We start from the raw sequence: 15,235 nt of genomic DNA, 5'->3' as shown, positions 1-15,235 counted from the left end.
GAGGGGTCCTTGGCTGTGAGGCGGGCGGCCCACCCTCCAAGTGGCTGCAGGCATCCTGCTGTGTGTGGATGAGAGACAGATGTCATTGTCACCTGGAGAGGCTCCCACCTTCACTGGGGGGGTCTAGAAAAGAAGAACGGGCTTTTTTTCTTGGCTCCAAACCAGGCAGACCCCCTGGCGAGGTGTGTTGCCTACTGGAGAGTCGAGGGGTAAATGGCAGAGTCACTTGGGAGTTTGTGTTGGTTCTGCTTCCAGCCGGGTGATCCGACCCCTTTGGTGCGTTTTGTCCTCAGCTGACTGGGGGCGGGGGGGTCAGAGGACTGGCTGGCATTCCTCAGCATCCACTGTGGGCCTTGGGGGGGAGAGTCCACCACGCACTGCGGTTCACTGCAGGGCCTTTGGCCTCCTTGGCGCCTGCCCACATGTGCCTCTCTGGTACTGATGCTGGCTCTGGCTGCCAACCCCCCTCAACATTCCCGACTGCCCCCCATTGGGAATCATGGCAGATGAGCCCTCTCAGAGTCAGTGGCCTCTGCATTAGGCGAGAATTCCACATTTAGGGAGTTCCTGTCGTGGCTCAGTGGTTAATGAGGCCGACTAGGAACCATGAGGGTGCAGTTTTGACCCCTGGCCTCTCTCAGGGGTTAAGCATCTGGCGTTGCCGTGAGCTGTGGTGTAGGTTGCAGACAAGGCTTGGATCTGGAGTTGCTGTGGCTGTGACTTAGGCCGGCAGCTGTAGCTACGATTTGACCCTGAGCCTGAGAACTTCCACATGCCATGGGTGTGGCCCTAAAAAGACAAAAAAAAAGTTTCACATTTAGTTCCACAGGTGTCTATCCAGGGCTGACCCTGTACCTGGCTGTGCTGGGTCCTAGGGCTGCCAAGGAAGATAAGCCACAGTCGCTGCTGGCCAGGAGGTACACGGGGTCCTCTGCCTACATGTAGACATAGAGAACTCTGCCCCTGCAGGTGTAGACATGTGGGTGGATCCAGGCCTTTTGCAGTGGAGAAGTGGGGGTAACAGCCGCAGGGCACGCTGCGTGGGGGCCACCCATCTCCCAGTGTTTATTGATCGGCACAGAGGTGTCCCTGGTCCTGAGAGCAGAGTCAGAGACAGGAGTCTGGGAGGGGGACCGAGAGTGGCGGCGGCTGAGGTTTGAGAATTGGCGGCCTGTCAAGCAGCACCAGGGGCTTGGAGGGGCGATGATGTGATGGTCGTAGTGATTGGCAGCTTGGGCGGATACCAAGCTTCACGCTTTCCCCACGTTTCCTTGTTTAATCCTCTCAAAGGCCCCTATGCTGTGGGTACCAGCAGCTCCACTTCCCAGAGCAGGAAGCGGGTTCAGAGAGGTCCCGTGACTTATTCAGGGTCCCGAGCTAGTAAGCGGAGGGGCTCCAAAGCCTATCAACAGCCCTTCCTGCTTCGTGTCAGGCTTGGGGCCAGGGGTTGCCCTGCGGGTTGGAGATTGTTGGTAACTCAGATGACCTCTTTTCATTCACACGGCGACTCTGGAAGAAAGGTGTGATCCCCATTATGCAGCAGATGAGACTGAGGCACAGAGACCTAAGTTGCATGGAAGGATGGGGCCAGGTTTGGCGGACCTCAAAACTGAGCGTTCCCCGCACTCTTGGGTGGGCACTCCTGGTCCCTTGGGCACAAGCGCTTCTGCTGGCTGGGGGCAGGCGTGCCCGTTCTGCCTTTCCATCTTCCGGGGCCTGTGCCGGGGGCCTGGCTTCCCCACCAGGGACGGAACAGGGCCAGGGCTCAGCTTCCCTCTGACAGGCTTTGCTCCGTCCTCAGGGAGCTGCAGGAGAAGGAGAGGGCCCTGCGGCTGCAGAAGGAGCGGCTGCAGAAGGAGCTGGAGGAGAAGAAGAAAAAGGTAAAGGGAGGGGCATGTGGCCCCCACAGGGTCCGCCTGAGCTCAGGGCAGGGAGGCCTGGTCCAGCGGCCCTGGTGCAGGAGCTGCCCTGCCCGCCTTTGCTGCCTGGGGTTGGCATGGGGGAGGAGAGCGCACCCACAGGCTCTGTCACCATCCGCCGTCCCAGGAAGAGCAGCAGCGCCTGGCTGAGCAGCGGCTGCAGGAGGAGCAGGAGAAGAAAGCCAGGGAGGCCGCAGCGGCCAGCAAGAGCCTGAACGTGACCGTGGACGTGCAGGTGAGGCCCAGGCATCAGGGCGGACAGGGCGCCCCCCAGTCTTCCCAGTAGCTGGAGGCACAGGCTGCGTATAGTAGGACCTTACTGAAGAGGAGGGATACGGTCACCCCAGTTGTGTTTTTTGTTTTTCGTGTTTCATTTTCTTTTTGTTTTTTGGCCTTTTTAGGGCTGCACCCACGGCATATGGAGGTTCCCAGGCTAGGGGTCTAATCGGAGCTGTAGCCACTGGCCTATGCCATAGCCACAGCAACATGGAATCCGAGCCGTATCTGCGACCTACACCACAGCTCACAGCAACGCCAGATCCTTAACCCACTGAACGAGGCCAGGGATGGAACCCGCAACCTCATGGTTCCTAGTTGGATTCGTTTCCGCTGAGCCACGACAGGAACTCTATTCTTCCTGTTTTTTAAATTTTTTTTTTTTTTACTATTTTTGGTAGGTATATTCTTCCTTATTCTGAAAGTAGAATGTTGTTGTTCAAAAAAAAAAAAAAAGAAAAAAGATACTGAAGTTTATAAAAGAGTACAAAAAGTAAAAAAAAGGTACCGTCGGAAGCAAACTCAATAAGTCCAGTGTATATCTTCTTTTTTCTTTAAACAAAGGTACATATGTTCCAAGACAACACTCCGTTCTCGCTGCAGGTGGCAGCAGATGTTCTAGCAGGAAATCCAGATGTTTAAACAGGAACAGAATCGTCATGGCCTCAGGCACAACCAACAGTTTCCTTTTTGCCAGATTTTTTTTCTTTCCTTTTTTTTTTTTTTTTTTTTTTTTTTTTAAGGCCATGCCTGCAGCGTGTGGAAGTTCCCAAGCTTGGGGTCGAATTGAAGCTACAGCTGCCGGCCTCCACCACAGCCACAGCCATGTTAGATCCCAGCCACATCAGTGACCTACACCACAGCTCTCACGGCAACGCCAGATCCTTAACCCCCTGAGCGAGGCCAGGGATCGAATTGCATCCTCATGGTTCCTAGTCAGGTTCCTTTACTGCTGAGCCACAGAGGGAACTCCCCTTTGCCAGATTTCTTAATTCCAACTGATGCAAGGGAGCCTTTCCCAAGGCCTTCGCTTTTAGCTCCTCCAGTTTCTTCTGCTCCTGCTTGAATGCCTCATCCTCCTTGTCCATCTCCTCGGCCTGTTTCTTGGGCTGCTTCAGGGGCTTCTTCTTGCCCCCTTCACAGCCCAACGTGGTGCCTACCGCCTGGTGTATATCTGTCTATATTTTTACGTTTATAAACATTTTATACACACATAGACTCCCTCTCACACACATATATAGGGTTTTGTGGGTTTGTTTTATTGTTTTTTTTTTTTTTCTTTTTGCCATTTCCTGGGCCACTCCCACAGCATATGGAGCTTCCCAGGCTAGGGGTCGAATCGGAGCTGTAGCCACCGGCCTACACCAGAGCCACAGCAACGCGGGATCCGAGCCGCGTCTGCAACCTACACCACAGCTCACGGCAACACCAGATCCTTAACCCACTGAGTAAGGCCAGGGACCGAACCTGCAACCCATGGTTCCTAGTCGGATTCGTTAACCACTGAGCCACGACGGGAACTCCATATATAGGGTTTTAAGTGGGCACAGACTTCTGCCATAGTCTGTTTGTGTTGCTGCAGTAAACTGCCCTAGACTGGGGGGCTTCAAGGACAGACATGTATTTCTCACAGTTCTGGAGGCCGGGTAGTCCAGGGTCAACACTGGCCGACTCGGTCTGATGAGGGCTGTCCTCCCGGTGGATAGACAGCTGTCTTCTCTGCGTCCTCGTGTGGCTGAAGAGGAGCGAGCTCGCTGGGGTCTCTTTCCTAAGGGTGCTAATCCCGCCGATAAGGGCAGAGCCCTCGTGACCTACACACCTTCCCAAAGACGCCACCTCCAGATCACATCACACTGGGGGTTAGGATTTAACCCAGGAATTTGGGGGGGGAATACAAGCATTTAGTCTGTAACACATGCACTTGTTTTTTGGCAGCTCGATTTTCTTTTTTGCTCCTTTTTTTCCCCCCTTTCATTTAATGTACTGTAGATGTGTGTCTATTTTATCACTTAAAAATCTCTTACTTTGGATGGCTGTGTTCTGATTAGTTGGACCAGAATTTCTTTAACCAGGCCCTGTGGACAAGCATTTAGTCTGTTTCCAGTTTAGTGCTGTCACAAAATATAGTATCAGGAAGGGTTTTCATTGCTACAGTAGTTTAAGATATTGAAAATTTAGAAGTTAGCCGAACCCAATGGTTACATTACAAACGGTGGCGTTCCCAGTGGAATGTCCTGCAGTGGTTCAAAGATCACACACTGACACACTCACCTGGAAGAATGTTAACAACATACCTTCACTTGAAAAAGGAAGGTACAGCGTCAGTTGTGTATGTGGTGTAATATTTTTATTTTTATCTTTTGGCCACCCCATAGCATATAGAAGTTCTCAGGCCAGGCATCAGATCTGAGCAGCTGCGGTGTAATTTTTTTTTTTTTTTTTAATTAAAAAGTGACCCCCTGGAGTTTCCAATGTGGCTTGGTGGAAAGAAACCCGACTAGTATCCATGAGGATGAGGGTTCAATCCCTGGCCTCGCTCAGTGGGTTAAGGATCCGGCGTTGCCATGAGCTGTGGTGTAGGTCGCAGACGCAGCTTGGATCTAGCATTGCTGTGGCTGTGGTGCAGGCCGGCAGTTGCAGCTCTGAGTCGACCCCTAGCCTAGGAACTTCCATATGCCGTGTGTACGGCCCTAAAGGGACAGAAAAAAGAGGTGACGCCTGAACTTGTTTATTTTTCCCATGAAATGAGGGAAGGTGGCCAGAGCCCTCAGCGGCGGTGGGAGATGCCCACAGCAGAGGGGGCAGCTGACAGCTGCGTTCCTCTTTTCCAGTCTCCAGCTTGTACCTCGTATCAAATGACTCCCCAGGGGCACAGGGGGCCCCCCAAGATCAACCCGGATAACTATGGGATGGATCTGAACAGCGACGACTCCACCGATGATGAGGCCCATCCCCGGAAGCCCATCCCCAACTGGGCCAGAGGTGAGCAGGGCCGGAGCCCCCCAGGAGAGCCGGGTGCTCACTTGTGACTTCAAGGGCCCTGGGGGCGCCGTGGCTTGGCAGCTGCAGGTGTCAAGAGCAAGTTGTGCCTGTGAACTGGCAGCTTGAGTTGTTGGCCGACAAGTCTGCCTCTGGGGACAAGGCTGCACCTGGGGAAGAAGGGTGGGTGCCCCGTGGCCAGTGCGCTCCGCCGGGGACCAGATCCACAACGTTGGGTACCTCCATTCTCAAGAGATGCGTTAGATGGCGGCTACCCAGGGGCAGGTGTGGTGCTGAGTGTGCCAGCTTGGGTGCCCCCCATCCCTGAGTCCTGGCCGGCAGGCCGCATGGACCCAAATGTGCACCCTGGGGTGGGAATAGAGCTACAGTGGTACTGGAGTGTCAGCAGCGCACAAAGAGCCAGGGCAAGGGGCTCAGCCAGCCGCGGGAGGGATGGGGATGGGGGGGTACTTGAGCGGGTGGCACCCCGAATTTACAGGCCCAGCATCCAGATAGTAGTGTGGGTAAGGGCAAAGGTGCCACCTCAGGCCTGGGCGCCAGGCCTGCTGGGAGTGCCCCAACGCGGGTGCACACAGGATGGGGGGAAGGGGGGGTGCTTTACAGAGTTGGCCAAGCTGGGGGAGGGGCGGGCTGCAGCCTCTCTCCCCAGCAGAAGGGCCTAGAATCCCGCAGGGGATCTGCGCTCTGCAGAAGACAGGGGTGAGTTCCAGTTCACCTGAACCCCCAGAGTAACCAGAATCTGTGTCTCCTTAACATCCAGAGGTGGCAGCGGGGCAGGGGTCAGCATGGCCTAGGAGCCAGACTAGTTACCACTGGCCTTCACCAGCCACCTTCAGCTTGCTCGGTTTTCCCTTCTGTGGAATGGGGGTGCTAGGAGCACCCCACTGAGAAGAGCTGTTGAGGATGGAGTGAGTTAGTGTCTAGAAGGCCTGGTGCAGGGCCAGCGCTGGGCCCACGTGCCGCCTCCTGACCCCCCAGGGTCCTCCTTGGCATTGCTGGCCGGGCTGTGGGTCACCCTCGGTCCCAGCCTGCCCCGGGCACGCTGGGCCTGTGGAGCTGAGGACATAAGCAGCCCCTCAAAGCGGTTGAGGACAGCGTTGTGTGCTCCAGTCCTGGAGCCGGACTTGTCTTCAAAGCCGGGCTCTGCCAGTCACTAGCTGTGTGCCTTGGGGCAGATGTCTCGCTGTAAGTGGGCAAGATTAAGGGGCCTGCCTCTGTGGTGATTGCGGGGACAGAGCAGCCATGCAACGGGGGGTTAATCAAGAGCCTGGCTCTCTCAAGCCGCCGGAGCACGGCTGGCTGTAGGAGCGCAGTGAGAGCGACGGCAGCTTTGGGGGTGGGGCTCTGTGTGTGTAGGGGGGTGTGGGCAGCAGGGTTGGGGAGGCTCAGGGGGAGCCCCAAGGCAGTGACCCAGCCTTTCCTGTCCCCCCCGCAGGCACCCACCTCAGCCAGGCCATCATCCACCAGTACTACCACCCCCCGAACCTTCTGGAGCTCTTCGGAACCATCCTCCCGCTGGACCTGGAGGACATCTTTAAGAAGAGCAAGCCCCGCTACCATAAGCGCACCAGCTCCGCCGTGTGGAACTCGCCGCCCCTCCAAGGCGCCAGGCTCCCCGGCAGCCTGGCCTACAGCCTGAAGAAGTACTGAGGCCAGGGGCCCTCTCGGCGGGCTCGGCCTGTGTCTGTGTCTGTCTGTCCGTGTCTCTGTTGGTGTGGTGCCCTCCTGCCTGGGGTCCTGTCGCTGAGGGTTTGGGCCCGTGTATATAGGCGTCTTGTGTGCTGCGAGTGGAAAGCGACCCGGGCCTGTCGGGAGGCTGAGCTTGGTGGGTGTTTGGGCAGAACCAGGCCCAGCCCCGTCTGGTCTGCTGACAGCACTGTGTACATAGACTGATGATTCAGCTGCGTTTTAGCCTCTAGTGTTTGAGAGCTAGATTAATAAAGTCTGTTCCTTCAAGCCGCCTGTGGGTATCATGAGACTGGGCTTCTCGGCAGGGAGCCCTGGACCCTGGGCCTGTCTCAGGCCGCTGGCTGGGCTGCTCCTTCTCCTGGGGTGTGTGTCCAGGTCACCCGCATCCCACCCCCAGAGATGCCCACGTAGTGGGTGATTCTGATGCCAACCCGGGCAATGCTGAGAAACACTTCAATTACTTTGGTGTTGGAACAAGGAATGACACGTCCTGTTTTTCTGGGGAGCTCCCTGCTGGTAAGGGCCTGTTCAAGGGTGAGACCTGGGGTGGAAGTCAGGAAAATGGGGCCCTGCCACTTGAGAACTTTCTTCCACCCCTCCACGCCTCAGGCGCCACCCTTGCTGCACAGATGGTAAGGGACTTTATTTGTTTTTATTTTTTTTATGGCCACACCTATGGCAGATGGAAGTTCCTGAGCCAGGGACTGAACCACAGCTCCAAATACCCTGCAGCCACAACGCTGGATCCTTTCATCCACTATGTATGCCAGGCAGGGGATCAAACCTGCCCTCCACAGTGACTCAAGATGCTGCAGTCAGATTCTTTTTTTTTTTTTTTTTATCTTTTTACGGTCCCACCGTGGCATATGGAGGTTCCCAGGCTAGGGGCTGAATTGGAGTTGAAGCTGCCGGCCTACACCACAGCCACAGCCATGCAGGATCCAAACCATGTCTGCAACCTACACCACGGCTCACAGCAACACCAGATCCTTAACCCACTGAGCAAGGCCAGGGATCGAACCCGCAACCTCACGGTTCCTAGTCGGGTTCATTAACTACTGAGCCACAACGGGAACTCCTGCAGTGAGATTCTTAACTCAAGGCACCGCGGCGGGAACTCTGGTGAAAGGACTTTAGAATGTGGGTGTGCTGGTGAGGCAGGAGATCTGGGCTGGAAAGGGGATGGCTCTTGAAACTACCTCGGGGCCAGTACGGGCAAACAGTTCAGATATTTTCCCGCAAAGCCAGGCAGCTGCTACCTAAACACATAGTGTCTGTGGCAGCAGGCCCTGCCTGATAGCTGCCAATGGTGTTCTGAATGGCCTCTGGGCCAGATCAAGCCACAGTCTGTTTTTATAAAGTTTTAGGGTTTGTTTTTTATTTTTGTTTTTGTGGGATTTTTTTTTTTTTTTTTTTTTTTTTTTTTGGTCTTTTAAGGCCACACTGGCAGCATAGCCTAGCCTGCAGTTCCCAGGCTAGGGATTACATCTGAGCTGTAACCACTGGCCTACACCACAGCAACACCAGATCTGAGCCGTGTCTTCAACCTATGCCACAGCTCACGGTAACATGGGATCCTTAACCCACTGAGCGAGGCCAGGGATGGAACCTGCGTCCTCGGGGATCCTAGTCAGATTCATTTCCGCTGAGCCAGGACAGGAACTCCTGTTTTTATAAAATTTTATTGGAACTCACCCTGCAGGAACAAGTGCTTGTCCCCAGCCACTCTGCAGGGGCAAAGGAGTTGCAACAGAGGCCTAATTTTTCACAAAGCTGAGACTATTTGCTATGAACCTTTACAGAAAATGATTGCTGGCCCTGTTAGGACAAAATCAAGACCTAACACAAGGCTGAATACATTTTAAAATGAAATAGTGAATACCCACAACAGGTTGATCTAGAAAATTCCACCTGTGCAAAGAAAAACATTTTACAGTTCATGCAAATACAGTCTATTTAAATTTGTTCCCATATGTTCTCTGGCTAGAACATGTTGTGTTGTCAACTGGTGAGTTGTCTGCCTAAAGCCATAATGGCACAATATTACTTCTCATAAACATATTTATGTCAGGTGAGACTGTTCAACCAAAAAGGTAGTTGCAGTTGCTTTCCGTCTTTAGTAGCCCTTGATGTTATCTGTGCTTCTCATTTTAACCATTTGAATAGACATGTAGTGAATTCTTATCCTGGTTTGTTGTTTCGTTTGGCTGCACCCACGGCATGGGGAAGTTCCCGGGCTGGGAATTGAACCCACACTTCAGCAGTAACCAGAGCCACAGCAGTGACAATGCTGGATCCTTCACTGCTCGGCCACCAGGGAACTCCTCTCACCGTGGCTTTAATTTGTGTTTCCCTAATGGCTCAGGCTGGAACATCTCGCGGGCTTACTTGCCGCCTGTGTGTCTTTGGTGCAGCATTTGTTCATTGTGAAGTTTGGGTTGTTTGTTTTCCTGCTGTTGAGAATCTCTATGTATTATGGATACAGATCTGTTGTCAGATGTGTACTTTGAACATTTTCTTCTAGTCTACAACGTGCCTTTTCATTCATGTAACAGTTTCGTTTTGTTTTTTTATCATAGAGCAAAAGATTTAATTTTGATGAAGTCCAGTTTGTTTGTTTTCCTTTTTTCTTTTTACGGCCACAGCTGTGGTGAATGGAAGTCCCCAGGCTAGTGGCAGGGAGGGGGGAATCAGAGCTGCAGCTACAGGCCACAGCCACAGCCACACGGGATCCAAGCCTCGTCTTCAACCTACACTAGAGCTCGCAGCAATGCCGGATCCCCAACCCACTGAGTGAGGCCAAGGATTGAACCCGAATCCTCATGGATACTAGTCAGATTCGTTGCCACTGTGCCACAGCGGGAAGTCTGCAGTTGGTTTTTCTGTGTTGACCTTGTGTCTTGTGATACAACTAAAGCAGTGCTTAGAGGGAAATTTATAGCACTAAATTCCCCTATGTTAGAAAAAGTCTCAAATCAGTGAGCCTAGTTTCTCCTTTAGGAACCTAGAAAAAGAAGAACAAACAGAAATAGAAGCAGAAGAAGGGAGTAGCAAAGGTAGAGCAGATATCAATGACATTGGAAAAAGAAAAATAATAGAGAAATCTTAGTTAAACCAAAAGCTGGTTCTTTAAGAAGAATTTTTGTAAACTTCGTCTAGATGAATAAGAAAAATAAACAAAATAACCAATGTCAGGAACGAGAGGAGACACCACTACAGATTCTACAGATGCTAAAACTACAAGGAGAGGTTATGAACAACTTACTATAATGTGACAGTTTGGATGAAATGAACAGGAATTAATTGGAAGATACAAATTCATTCACTCAAGATAAAATATAAAACCTAAATAGCCCCGTGTATGAAAGAATTTTCATTTGTAGTGATAAACGTTCAAGGAAGAAATAACACCGATTTTCCACAACCTCTTCTGGGAACTGCTCCATCTATGAGGCCACCATTGCTCTGATCCCCAAACCAGACAAAGTCACTGCAAGAAAGGAAAACCAGACAATTACTCTCCATGAACATCACAAAAATTCTTTTTAGCAGATGAAATCCAACAAATGATGTTTTGTTTTGTTTTTTGTCTTTTTAGGGCCGCACCTGAGGCATGTGGAAGTTCCCAGTCTAGGGGTTGAATCGGAGCTGTAGCTGCCGGCCTATGTCACAGCAATGTTGGATCCTTAACCCACTGAGCAAGGCCAGGGATTGAACCTGCGTCCCTCATGGATGCCAGTCAGATTTGCTTGCCCTGAGTCACAATGGGAACTCCCTAACGAATGCTTCTTATATAAAAAGGTTACATCTTAACCAAATAGGGTTTATCCCAGCATTGCAAAGTAGGTTTAACATTTGAAAGACAATTAATGTGATTCCCCATATTAATACAAGAGGGAAGGGACTTCCCACTGTGGCTCAGGAGGTTATGAACCCAACTTTGTATCGTGAGGATGGGGGTTCAATCCCTGGCTTTGCTCAGTGGGTTAAGGATCCGATATTGCTGCAAGCTGCAGCATAGGTCACAGATGCAGCTCGGATCTGGCATTGTTGTGGCTGTGGTGCAGGCTCTCAGCTGCAGCTCTGATTTGACCCCTAGCCTGGGAACTTTCATATGCTGCAGGTGTAGGCCACCCCCCCCCCCCCGCCGGCCAAAAAAAAAAAAAGAACAGGAGAGAAAGCCTGTGATTAAATTCATACATACAGAGTTGGACAATTTAACACTAATTCATGATAATAGTGTTGAGCAAATCATTTAAAGGGAATTTCCTCAGTTTGAAAAGGCACTTCTACCAGAAAATCATCAGCAAACATGATGAATGACTGGAGGTATTTCTCCTACTAGCAGGTCCAACACAAGGGTGTCCGCAGTCATTACTGCTGAACATTTTATTGTAGGTTCTGACTGGTGCAAGAGGGCCAGAAAGAAAAAAAGGTACTTAAAAGGAGGAGTTAAAATTACATTCAGGGAGTTCCTCTTGTGGCTCAGCAGGTGAAGATATTAAAAATTTTCTAGCCTTACTCACACCATATATCAAATTAATTCTTGAACCATCCTAGGCCTAAATGTAAAAGTGAGAAACATAAAACTAGAAAAAAAAAAATGGGACAAAAATCTTAGGGTCTCTGTGTTGGCACAGATTTCTTTCTTTCTTTTCCTTTCCTTTCCTTTCCTATGTCACCGAGCCCAGGACATAGTGAAGTTCTAGGTCATTGCAGTGACAACGCATGGATATTAGTTGAGTTCTTAACCCTGCACCAGCAGGGAACTCCGGGCACAGATATCTTACGTATGACACCAAAAGTATGAACTCGAAAAAGGAGTTCCCATTGTGGCTCAGTGGGTTAAGAACTCAACTAGTATCCATGAGGATGCTGGTTTGATCCCTGGCCTCCCTCAGTGGGTTAAGGATGCAGGGTTGCCACAAGCTGTGGCGTGACTGGCCGTGGTGTAGGCTGGCAGCTGTAGCTCCAATTTGACCCCTAGCCTGGGAACTTCCGTATGCCATGGGTGCAGCCCTAAAAAGACAAAAAAGGAAGGAGGGAAGGGAAAGAAAATGGGAAGAAAGGATCAATCAAAAATTTAAAATTTTTGCTCTTTCTAAGCCCCTGCTACTAAGCATTTCCCTGCCCCCAAGGGCGGGGTGGTACAAAGGACCTATCCAACCTTATTCCTGGGAACAGTGCTGGGAACGATCTGATGAAGGGACAGGTTCGAGGCTCCCCCTGCTTCAGTAGGATCCATCCACGTGTGCCAATCCCACCCCTCAGAGTAGCGCCCCCTTTCTCCTGCCCTCCGCCCGTCTTACCTCCCCGACACTCTTCTCTGGTCAGACCCTGGCTGACCCTGCATAGCTGCCCCGTGAGGCTTTCCCCGTCTCCCCCGGGTAAACAAAGGTATAGCTTCTTTCTGGCTCCATCTGGGATGGTCATGCCATGAGCACCCCCTGCAGCTCAGTCTGCTGAGCACCAGTGAACACTGGGTGAGCTCTGCTTGGGCCAGAGCCACAGGCTGGGCTTCCATGATGCCCGCATTCCTCCAGAAGGTTTAGGAAACAAAGGGGAGCAGGCACAAAGGGAAGCTGGCCATGACCTGCCTTCCAAAGGTTTGCAAATTCCACCCAGATCCCAAGTCACTGTCCTGTCTGAGCCGCTTGGAGCTCAATGCTAAGCATCCATAGGGCTGTCAGCAGCACCCAGAACTAGGGACACCAAGTGCCTCGTGGCCTGAGGCACCTTCTTTGTATCCTTACCGAGGAAGACAACCTTAGCTGTCCCCAACTGGCAAAGTAGAACCACTCCAACCAAATCACCACCAGTCATTTTGAAATTTCTCAAACCAAGCAATCTGTCCCCATGCTAGAAGGCCCACCCCAATCAAAATATTGCTGTGATTCATATCAAAGAGGGAGGAACCTAATTTTTAGGCTTCCGTGGGAGATGCTATATCACACAGCAGTCGGTCTGCAGGGCAGCCCAGCCGCCAGCCCAGGGGTCCCTCTAGCAGAAGGGCCCTGGCTGCCCCCCGCCCCCCGCCCCCGTGGGACCACGGGGCTCTTGGCAGTCAGGGCAAGGAAGGCGTGTTCTCACTAAGTTTATTTCCCATCATTTTCTGTTTCCTAGGACCTTGAGGCTTCAGCTCCTGAAAAGCTGTACCTCGTCCCCCCATCCATGTGGGAGAGTGACTCAGCTCAGGACGATCTGATTTGCTGGGGGTGGGTGGGGGGAGAAGGGGTCTCAGCTTCAGAGATGAGAGCTGAGGCTGAGAAGAACCTAGAAATCCTTCCGCCAGGCCTGGTACAAGTTCACGAACGTGCAAATCACTGTGGTTACCGTATTGGACCAGTCTCCCTCCAGGGCTCACCCTCTACTCGGAGGGCAGCCCATCAAATTGATCTTGAACCCGGTATAGTAACAGGATACTTGAACTTGTTCAGCAGGTCAAGGGATTGCAGCTTACTTCAGTCCTTCCATTCGAATCCAGTGTGTCGTATCGTGTAGCAGGCTGAGTAACGGTCCCCCCAAGAGGTCCCTAATTCCAGGAACCTATGGCTACATTATCCTACACAGTAAAGGGACTTTGCCGATGTGATTAGGTTAAGGATCTTGGGGTGGGAGATTTTCCTGGATTATCCAGGTACCCAAGAGACTTCACAAGAGGGGAACAGGAGCATCACGGTCAGAGAGAGATGCACAGACAGAAGAAGAGGTCAGGGATGATGGAAGGGGCTGCACCGCTGGCTTTGAAGATGGAGCACAGAGCCACAAGCCAAGGAATGCAGGTAGCGTCTAGACTCTGGAAGGCAAGGAAGTAAATCCTCCGCTAGAGCCTCTGGCAGGAACAGAAGGCTGCCGACCCTGGATTTTTAACCCAGTGAAAGCGAGGTCAGACTTCTGACCTCCAGATAATAATGTCATGTTGCTAAGCTGCTTCGTTTGTTTTGTGACCATCTGTTTGTTACAGGGGCAACAGGAAACTAAAACCCGGGAGAAGCGCTGAGTATCAGTTATAGAATGTTAGAAAAATTCCCTGGGGCTGGATCACATCGGGCCTGGGATCCAGGACGGAGCACCATCTCACCATCACCTACGGGTTTTCTCTCTCCTTAACTCAGATTCAGCGGGTACATCAGTGAGAGCTCAGTCTGGGAGACCGCTCAGTCCTTAACCATGAGCATCCGGCCCAAAGATGCTCACCTCACCTGCCTGCAGCTGGTGGAGGAAGCGGAACCTCTCCGGGATGGCTGGAAGGGACACAGACACCCTCTGGTCCTTCTCCTGCAACCCCCACCTGTTCCACAGAAGCTCAGCATCCTTTCCAGGCCTCCCTACCCCTCTGTGCCTGTAGCCTTCAACCTCGGTCAAAGCTTGTCTGTCTGCGCTTCCAGGAGTGCAGGCATTTATGAGCAAATGAATGTGACAAGACCCATGAACAGAATGAGCTGTTTCATCCCCTTGACCTTCCTCTTCCGCCCAATCCACTCTTCTCCCACACTGGCTGTTAAGTGAAAGGCCACAGTGACGGCCTCCTTCCTTTATCATAAACTGCGTGGACATCTCCATCCCAAACGTCAAACTTGTGGGACACAAGTTCTTCCGGGAGTGATATTTCTATGGGCCTCAGGGTCAGTGGCAATGCTGGGTGCCCTCCTAGAAAAGGCTTTGCCCCCTGCCCTCAACTAAAGGGCGCTACGTGCTTCTAACCTCCAGGGTTTCTGGGTTTCCTCCACATTTTTTTTTTTTCCTTTTTTTGGCTGCACTTGCAACATAGGGGATTTCCAAGGCCGGGGATTGAATCTGAGCCGCAGCTGCGACCTACACCATAGCTCTAGCAACGCCAGATCCTTAACCCGCTGCACCACAGTGGGAACTCCTCCCCCCTCGTTTCATAGTAAATCTGGTACCCAGAGAGAACGTATAGGATGCAGTGCAAGTCAGATCACACTGGAGTTCCCTTTCCTTTGCTGATGGTTCTTTTCTTTTCTTTTTCTTTTTTTTCTGTCTTTTTGCCATTTCTAGGGCTGCTCCCGCGGCATATGGAGGTTCCCAGGCTAGGGGTCCAGAGCCACAGCAACTCGGGATCCTGGCCGCGTCTGCGACCCACACCACAGCTCACGGCCACTCCGGATCCTTAACCCACTGAGCAAGGCCAGGGATCGAACCCGCAACCTCATGGTTCCTAGTCAGATTCGTTAACCTCTGAGCCACGACGGGAACTCCTGATGGTTCTTTTCTTGAACCTGGACATCTCCTCTTGGTTCCTTTGACTCTTCCTGATCATCTCCAACCCGGACTCGCCCAGGAACGCATTTCCTTTATCAGTCGTCCTTTGACTGGGGCCTCCCTGCAGT

General features: G+C 52.0%; 1 protein-coding gene across 1 annotated transcript in view; it reads left to right on the top strand.

Annotated features, from left to right (window-relative positions):
• Positions 1-9,487, top strand: part of INCENP (inner centromere protein) — a 33,884-nt gene extending 24,397 nt beyond the window's left edge. The window contains 4 exon segments of the mRNA XM_021082921.1: positions 1,802-1,880; positions 2,047-2,154; positions 5,027-5,177; positions 6,631-9,487. Coding sequence (XP_020938580.1) covers positions 1,802-1,880; positions 2,047-2,154; positions 5,027-5,177; positions 6,631-6,845 — 553 coding nt within the window. The 3' untranslated portion in view covers positions 6,846-9,487.

Source organism: Sus scrofa, chromosome 2 (genome assembly GCF_000003025.6).
Source record: "Sus scrofa isolate TJ Tabasco breed Duroc chromosome 2, Sscrofa11.1, whole genome shotgun sequence".
NCBI lineage: Eukaryota > Metazoa > Chordata > Mammalia > Artiodactyla > Suidae > Sus > Sus scrofa.
This window is presented reverse-complemented; position numbering and strand designations above follow the sequence as displayed.